This window comes from Salvelinus fontinalis, chromosome 34, assembly GCF_029448725.1.
Source record: "Salvelinus fontinalis isolate EN_2023a chromosome 34, ASM2944872v1, whole genome shotgun sequence".
Lineage (NCBI taxonomy): Eukaryota > Metazoa > Chordata > Actinopteri > Salmoniformes > Salmonidae > Salvelinus > Salvelinus fontinalis.
In genome coordinates this window covers 6,731,295-6,740,944 of record NC_074698.1, presented here as the reverse complement: position 1 = coordinate 6,740,944, position 9,650 = coordinate 6,731,295, and the positions used below count along the sequence as shown (strand labels likewise).

At 46.6% G+C, this 9,650-nt stretch overlaps 1 protein-coding gene across 1 annotated transcript in view; it reads right to left on the bottom strand.

The window, feature by feature from the left end:
• Positions 1-257: 257 nt before the first annotated feature.
• The window catches only part of LOC129832949 (sickle tail protein homolog), a 19,925-nt gene continuing 10,532 nt past the window's right edge, over positions 258-9,650 (bottom strand). Inside the window, exon 12 of the mRNA XM_055897098.1 lies at positions 258-5,731. Within this exon, the coding sequence (XP_055753073.1) occupies positions 5,183-5,731 (549 nt within the window). The 3' untranslated portion in view covers positions 258-5,182. The remainder of the gene's footprint in view (positions 5,732-9,650) is intronic.

Sequence of the window (9,650 nt, the reverse complement as noted above, 5' to 3'; positions counted from 1 at the left end):
GTTAGAAAGTCTATGTGCCCTGTAGTCATATCAGAGTGTTCACGTTATGTCTGTACATGAAACATCCTCCTAGTCCCGGGGAAGATGAGCGGCGAGAGCGTTCCATACCCAGTTAACAATACTACAATGACCCATCTGAGGGCCGCCGCTGGACCTGTCGCAGGGCCTCCACCTACTGACGTGATACGTTATTGATCCCAAAAGGGAAAGAAGATCAACTTACTGTCTACGATAAAGCGAAACCCGGACTCCGACTGTACAAGAGAGCTGCACTTTATTAGACACACACAACCACAGCAAGTATGTACAAAAGGAAGCAGGTTCAACTGCCGGTCTTCTCACAGAAAGAAAAAAAAATCACATTTCTCACAGAATATCATGGCATCCACACTGATAAATGAGAATGTCCAGTATCAGTAGGTATTTCTATTTATATAGACCTATTTTTTTATTTGTGTTGTTCATTATGTCACACTACTCTACAAGTGGGAGATCGTAATTGGTGGGTTTTTCTGGTGAAGGTGCTTTGAAGCGTTCCGGATCGTTCCGGATTGTTGGGAACACGCCTCACTCTCAGCCATCATCACCGTAGCATCACTGATCACAGTAAGGCTGAACATGCCTGTGTCACAGAAAGATCCAAAGTAAAAAGGTCTGGTTCTCTACCGTTGTAAACCTTGAAAGTGGTACACCTCTTTTTCTCTCTCGCTCTGTTTTTTAAGAAAACACGTGGACAACAACTGCACCGTGAGATTGGTTGACAATATTTCATGCATTGTTTTATAATATACCTTGGTATCCATCATCGTTGAATTAATAAAACATTATTTTGGACATAATATTTTGTTGCACTTTCTAGGAATTACTCCGTCTATTTACATATCGTTTTGTTTTGTTATCTTCTCGATGCCAAGATTTTGGAACATCCACACACTCATGTCAGAACCTCATACAGTACTGTAAACACCACAGAAAGCAGGTCAAATAATACACACATGTCTCTTTCATTTATTCAAAACAGAACCAAACATGTCTCAATAGATGAATGATTATGATGATGAAGAAAAAGCGAATGCTCCATATCTATCCGTGTTATGTGCTCTTGGTTTGTCATTGAAACCTAAACGCCTTATTCAATGCTGAGATCCTTCTCTGTTATTAACTTTGGGCCATACTGATGTAATACTATCCTATCATACCACCAGTAGAGGGGTATCTAGTATGGGCTATTCATTTTTGTGGGATGCCTTCAGGAGGAACAGCCAACCCCTCTCTTGTGAACCGTCCTTTCATAGTCGATCAATACAACCAATCAGAGCAGCAAGGTCATGTTGCATCATCAGGTAAACACCCACTTTACAGTGTTGTCTCTCATCCCCACCTGTCTCTCTCGCTGACTCGCACCAGACTTCTCTCTAACATCACTGGAATCAGCCAAGGGTGAAGAACACATCAGTCAGGTATAGGGAGCGCTATGTAATACAAAGACTAGGACAGAGACTAGAAGAGGACTAAGTAAACCAACAGAAGTTCCAAAGAAAAGGCACGCCCCTAAGAACAGGTCTAGGAACAGCTCCCCTTACCCCGAAATGAGTGTTAGCTAGTGGAGGCCTGGGAGCAGACATTGTACTGGACCAGCTCAGGGGCAACCTCTCCCTAAACATACCAGTAGTATGGGCCAGCAGGCCAACAAAAGAGGAAACTCACACAACTATTAAAAATAGTGCTAATAAAAATATCCCAGAATTAAAAATGAGCTCCACTGTATATTACATACCTGTCCTGTCTTCTATACAGATAAATATTTTCAAATCAATATAAAAATGTTCTGCTTATGAATAAATAATTTGCTAATGTGAAATACATTATCTCTCTCTTGAAGAATTGATAAGGAAAGTCTGTACAAAATGCCTACTCATATAAATCCCCAAAAGAGGATGATTTAAATTGTACATTATAATAATTTAATCCAGATCTATGTGTCACACTTTCTTCACAATTATATTAATATCATACACAAACATCTTAACGAAGATATATTTATATATGTATCGTTTTTTTAACTTTTCATTTCAAGTTTGCATGAACTATCTCTCTGATTGCCAGGGGCTTTCACTACGAGTGTCTCCACACTCGCCACCCTCCTCTCCTCATCCCCACTACCAATAAACCCCTCCGAGACTCAGCCATATTGAAATCTCCTGTCCAATAACACTAGTGCTATGGTGATTCAAAAAAGCATTGTCCCGCAGTCTTGGGATTTTCATCTGGGACTTTCCTGTGTAAAAGCAGCGAAGTGTGAATACCTCCCTCACTTCCTCCCCATCACCCTGCCAGACACAAAAGCAGTGCTGGGAGTTATGGATTTGAGTGTGGAGCTGAATGAGTAAGTGAATTTCTTTCATTTGGCTTCACTTTATAAAACCCAGGGCTCGAGTCCTGCATTGCTATAGTGCAGCCAGTGTGAGGCTTAACTAACTCGCTGTGCTGTGAACTTGCCGTTTTCTCGCTGACAGAACAGACGGCGTGCTTATTGCGATGCCACGGCTACATTCTGACACACTCTGGTGTGTGTGTGTGTGTGTGTGTGTGTGTGTGTGTGTGTGTGTGTGTGTGTGTGTGTGTGTGTGTGTGTGTGTGTGTGTGTGTGTGTGTGTGTGTGTGTGTGTGTGTGTGTGTGTGTGTCCATATGGACCCCTTTGTTCTGATCTTTACAGCAATGCGTTGTCGGAGCCACTGATGAACAGTATCTTTGGTGGGTCTCCAATGAAACCAAAGTTCCAGAGGGTTCATGCAGATGCTCATGGGGAAATTGCAACATCGATCATTTCAGCACCATGGCAGTCAGACATCAGGTCCAGTGGGAACCTCTTCCAAGAAGGGTTTGATTCATAGACACATCTCCCCCAAAGGACAGCACAGATAGCAAGTTGCAAAAAATAATAGCCTTCTTAAATTCAAAAGGGTGTCAAACAGTGACAGATAAACCTGTCTTACCAGCCCTTTTATAGCTCATGAACTCAGTAGATAAGAGTTAAAACACTTTGTTATTACACTAGCCTTCAAACATGAAAACCCAAATCTCCCCACCTCAAGCTCTCTGCACTTGACACCGGCCTCTTTCACAAGCAATTGTTTTCATCTCAAAAAATCGATTTCACGCACTTGTCTACCGAACAATTGAAGAATGAACTAGGACTACACACAGCCGTAACCCCCTAGGTCGCCTTGGTGACGCATCACAGAAGAAAGAGAGCTTCAGAGTGTTTCCTGGCGGAAGATTAACAGCAGGGAAACCATCGACACGTCTTTGATGAAAGTGTATTTCTATCCTCATAACACTTCCAAGCTCTTAAGTCAGCTGTGAGCAATGGAGCCAGTGATCTGCGTAAGCACTCGGGTTTAAGGTGCCGTTGTACATGAACCAAATGATTCTCCATAACATATATCACAGAACACAAGCAGCCATATCCAGTGGCAACCTTACTACTGCACAACCAACAGCTGTGGGCTAACCCCGATTCTATGTCAGGTGAGGTCCAGATAAACTCATTGTGGGTTTTATCTAGAGCAAATATTGAAAATACACACAGGCCCAAATGAAACTCATTGTGCAGCATGTCTTGTAAATAATCAGCTAAATAATCATCAGCTGGTCCACATCTCTGGTCCTTTCAGAAGGGAATTCATTTTTGCCGTTGTTTCTCTCTCTCGAACATTCTGTTCCTTTTAACCATTCAAATCGATTACTACCTAAAGGACTGCATTATCAAACCGGCGTGGGTTAATTCATGACCAGTGGTTCTACAGTCATGAAATAAAGAAATGGGCAATCTAGTCAACAGTTTTGACTCAAAACAACTGGAGACTGTGCTTTTCATAAACAGTTTGGTGGATCTCCGTCTCACTGGCGTGTCGGAGACCGTGCGCGCATCTACTGCTGTATGCCTGTGCCTGGTCACGTGAGCGTGTGTTGAGTTCAGAGTGCAATCACTGCAGCAGGGAACGCCAGTCCAAGGCCAAACCCTTCAACTGTGGATACGTCCTGATTGTCATAGAACATTCGACATTCTTTAACGATCAGTTTCAATGTTTAAATCTACTTTTGTTTTCCTTTTTCCCCACTTCTTCATGTACCAGCTCAGTCGTTAAAGAACTGATCCACTGTAATATCACATTACTGTTCCTATACTGTGCTATTGTAGGGCGATAAACTTGTGCGCAGACTCTCAAACCAGAGGACTTGAACAAAAGCAGCTCCCTGGCCTTTTCTTCCATTGCCAATCGGTGCTAATAGTGGGGCCATAGAGAACGAGGGTAAGAATGGCATCAGATGCCGGAGAGAAGAAGCCTTAAGCCACTCCAGGGGTGTAGCATTAGATAAACAGTGGAATGTACAGTCACATTGAATGGGAGCCGTTTCATTCATGTAAACTCTTTACAAAACAGGGAGAACTATAGCACCAGTTACGACTTCTACACAGGCGATGCAATAAGTCTGAAATAAAGAAAGGAACAAACAGAAAACTGTCTCAGAATGGAAACCACCATGTTGGTTTAGCTTTGTTTGTCTCTACAGATTCACATTGTGCCAGGTGATGGAATACGACTGCTATAACTCTGAACACACACGACTACTGCACTGTACTCGTTGATTATTGCAATTCTACTCTGTATAATATAAGTCACAGTCTAGATATCACATCTACTCCACTTAGGTTCCATCCAGTAAGATTTGGCAAATGGTGTGATGACAAACTGAGGGTTCATAAAGGACTGGCACTGTTTTTCTGTCCACCCAGACCAGATCAGACCGGACCAGACCAGACTAGGCGGTGGGAGGGAGAGGAGGCCGAGGCCCATCTTTGAGCTCGCTCTTTGGGGGTCTTGGGAACTGTCAGTACTACTGAGTGGAAGAGCCAGAGAGGAACCACCATCAACTCTTGTACTATATAATTATAGATATGTGAAGATTCTGGCTGCTGGACTGAGACCAAGGGCAGCAAAGTGACACTCAGAAAGTCAACTCTGGGGAACTCCCCACTGATATGTGTTGCTGCATATAACTCTTGGCATTGAGGGCGGGGCTAGTGTGCTTGTTTTCCTCTTCATTTTTTGGCATGTGATGGTGCTTTGATTGCGCTCCTCCTCCTCTTCCTCCTCTCATCCATCCTCTTGTACTTCACTGTGAGTTGCTAAGGGAGACAGGCTTGGGCAGGGTCTTGCTGCCACGCTCCTTGTAGCTGTTGGAGCCGGAGTACTGCAGGCTGCGGCCGCTGGGCTTGAGCCCCACGGAGGAGAGGTTGAGGGAGGTCAGGGCGGTCGGGGAGGAGGGCGAGGAGGAGGGGGTGGAGGTGGTGGAGGTGGGGGAGGTGGAGGAGGAGGAAGAGGAGGTGGTGGTTGAGGTGGTGGTGGAGTTGGAGGAGCGGCCGTTGGGCAGGGGCAGGGAGGAGGCGCGCTGCTGCTCGCGGAGGAGGCGGTGTTGGCGGAAGGTGGAGGAGAGGAGCAGGGCCTCGGCGCTCAGGCTGGAGGCTGACAGGCTGGCCAGCAGGGCTTTGGCCTGGCTGGAGGAGGCTGTCAGGGAAGACAGCGCCCCCTCCTGGGGATACTTCCTCAGACCCGGTGCGAACACAGTCGAGGCCGAACTGGAGGAGGACAGGCGGCCGGAGAAACTGGCAGCTTTGGTGCCTGACAGGAGGGGCTCAATACTGCTGCTGCTGTTCCCATGGGCCTACGGGTCAGACCCAGGGACAGACCAGGAACAGGAGGAACAGGAGGAGGAACATGGAGAATTGGGGAAAATTGTAAAGGTTTCAGGGGGAAAAAGAGAAATGAAAGAAGAGAGTACAGTCATATAGTTGGTAGTGGTCCCCGACTGCACCCTTCCGTTCACACAGACATGCGCACACACAAACATACAGAACACACACACAAACATACAGAACACACACACAAACACACAGAACACACACACAAACATACAGAACACACACACAAACACACAGAACACACACACAAACATACAGAACACACACACAAACACACCAAGGGGAGAGTGGTAGATATCTTGTGCATCGTGGGGTCAATGTAGGACTTGAGAGGGTACAGGAGTCAGAGACTTAAGGGCGTGGACTAGGAGTAGCAGGGGATGGGGTGGGGGGTCAGATGCAGCTCTGTAGTCAGGTGGTTGGTGCTGATGAGGAGTCTGGAGAGGACAGGCACGGGGCACAGGCTGGTCCCTCACTCACTGTGCAGGGTCAGAGGTCACAGAGGCGCAGGGGTGGGCCGGGTGGTACAGGATGGCCCAGGAGGATCACACAGGTGACAGGGTGGTGGGTGAGGTGGTGGTGGCGCCCCAGGAACAGGTGGTGTAGAGAGGCACAGGCAGGGTGGGGTGAGGAAGGAGGGGTGAGAGGTGGGGTGTGAGGGAGGAGGGGTGAGATGAGAACAAAAGACAAACACAGGAAATTCAGGTTAGTATCAGCTGATGTTGATGCTAGCCAAGAGTGCCAAATACACAGAATGGGACATTACATTTTTTTTTGTATTATGATACCAACAGTCTGAAGTGAAAATGTAACAGAAGTGTACAGGGGTTACACTGCTGTTGTCCATTACTGTTTTGACCGTTTTTTTAATGGACGTCCGAGTCATTAAAAATGCAAAACACATTAAATGAACAGCATCGCGCATATTCCCCTTTGTGTGATGCTTGAGTACACCAGTAGATGGCGCTGTGTTGGCAGTGAGACATTGTGGTAGCGCTGTACACTTTATACAGTACAGGGGGTGTATTCTCTGTAAATGCAGTCTGCCAGCATTCATTCCCTCTCATAGAGGATGGCTGGAGGCAAGTAGCAGTGCCAGGGCATTAGCAGAAGACAGGCAGTGCCAAACGCTAACAGAGCTATGCCAGAGCATGAGTGTGTGAGGGTCCCCGACTCTGTGATCTCTCCTACATCAGTGCCACTGGCTGATGACACCTGTCTAGACATCTATGCTTGTGGCTGTGGGATGAGAGGTGTAACCTGGAGGAAGAGTTGGATGTAACTGTCCCAACTCTGTATCCTCAGTCAGACAGACACTGGGAGAGAGCAATAACTCTGCATACCAGGTTTTATACCGAAGGTCATCGTTTATTTAGAGGTGACTTTGATTAAATCCAGGATAGCAAATCATTTGCTCTTGAATAACTCTTGTACATAGATATGTCAAAAGTTCTCTTCCACAATGTTCCCGAATAAAGGCAACCCACTATTTCTGAGAGGTTTCTACTCTGCCCTGCATGTTGAGTGGTTGGAGGGTGTTAGTGTGGAGACATAGTGGATTCAGGCTGTGTGGTTGGTTGGACAGCAGGTGCGTGTTGTGTGGCCTGTGAGGCTTTCACCTGCTGTGTTGGCTGGTGCTCCAGTAACTCTGGTGCTGCTGTCTGCCCCCAGGGAGAGGGGCTGTTCCTTCTGCCTGAGGACACCCTCTCTCTCTCCTCTCTCTCAAGCCTTGCTACCGCAACATTTATTCTGCTCTGTTAGTGCGGTAAGATAGCCTCCTCTCATCTCCGGAAGCTCAGAGCTGCCTGCCAAAACACTGTGTCGTGGGACTGGCCTTAACCGGCCCCCCGCTTGACTAGCCTGCTTCCCAGCCAGAAGTAATAAGAAGCGAAATGGGAAATGGAAATCGAGGATTGTGGTATGAAAATGATTCACATTGTCATGTCCTCCTTGATCTGCGCCAAAGGCCAACGGAGCGAAATGGTGGCTTTGAACTGCCTGTTCTCATAACAGCTCAGTGATTGAAGAAATCCTCTCGCGTCTGGAACGCTCTGACGTCTCCTGGTACTGGAGCAGTGCCTGACAACAAGCGCTGGCACAACGGCACTGAGTATCATCTCACAATGCACTGTTCAGTCTCACACACACACACACACACACACACACACACACACACACACACACACACACACACACACACACACATAAAGATAACACACAGTACAGACAGATAACACAAGGATGAAAACTTTCGCACCACCGATAACGTCAATTCATAACACCACTGAGGACAGAAGCAGAAAAGAGACAAACAGAGAAAAGATATGAAGATGAAAGGAAAGAGTGATGACCAGAGAGAGAGAGGGTCAGTGCAGGAGTTTGGGGTGAGGGGTCATCTCTGGGGAGGGGAGAAGAGATCTCTTTACCTTCAGCTGTGGCTCCAGTAGAGAGGACACCCATGGTGGGCATGTCTGAGTGGGTGTGAGTCAAAACAACAGCATCAGTAGGGAGTGGGGCTACTAACTTACAACTCTATGGGAGTGGGGAAACTAACCAACAACTCTATGGGAGTGGGGAAACTAACCAACAACTCTATGGGAGTGGGGCTACTAACGTACAACTCTATGGGAGTGGGGAAACTAACTTACAACTCTATGGGAGTGGGGAAACTAACCAACAACTCTATGGGAGTGGGGCTACTAACGTACAACTCTATGGGAGTGGGGCTACTAACTTACAACTCTATGGGAGTGGGGAAACTAACCAACAACTTTATCAACAACTTTATGGGAGTGGGGAAACTAACCAACAACTTTACGGGAGTGGGGCTACTAACTTACAACTCTATGGGAGTGAGGAAACTGACTTACAACTCTACGGGAGTGGGGCTACTAACTTACAACTCTATGGGAGTGAGGAAACTGACTTACAACTCTATGGGAGAGGGCTACTAACTTACAACTCTATGGGAGTGATGAAACTAGGGGGGCACCTTAAAGCTCTATGGGTCAATTATTATGGTGGGTGGATGGGCACCTGGCTGGCACAGTACCCTGGGCAGTATAGTATAGGTAGGCATCTGTCAGTGTTGAGGTGGAGTAATGAGAGACGACAGACATCCATGGCATGTTATGTCAATACAAACAGCCTGTCAGTCATTGAGTAGTGGGGAGATTGACTTCCGCGATTGAAGTCATATGTTGATTCAAAATGCTCTGAAATGGGTTTGTTAATGTCTTTGTTACTGTTGTTGTTGGCGCTCTCTTAACTTATGGCTTGGTGCCGACACTGAGAGAGAATGTTTTGAGTGTCTTTCCTTTGGGCGAGGGGGTAGTCTTTTCACACAGCCTGTTTTCAGTGTAATTGTTTGCAACAGTCTGTGGACAAAGGGAGCACGCTGAGATCCTGTGTCCTCATACTGAAATAATGGGATACATTTTCCTCTCAGTGGGCTAGAAGGAGGCCGCTCCACCCCTACAGCTTTCCAGAAACAGGGAAGCAGAGGGAGGGAACGAGAGACACACAGGGGGAGAGAGAGAAAGACAGAGGTGGGGAAAGAGAGACGGCAAAATTGAGAGAACAAGAAATAATAGGGATGAAAAAGATTGTGCAGTAAGGAAGGAGTGAGTGAATAAAATGGAGGAAGAGAGAGAAAGCGAGCGAGAGCTGAAGGGAGCACACTGGGGGGATTACTGTGCTCTTCATGTTGAATCATCAGTGATTGCACTGACACAACTGGGTACTGATTAGCCTCAGCCTACATTGGGAGACAAGGGAATTAGAGATTCCTCCCATGTTTACCTATATAGCTACTTGTCAGCCCAGTCTCATAACACACACACACACACACTCTCTCTCTCTCTCTCTCTCTCTCTCTCTCTC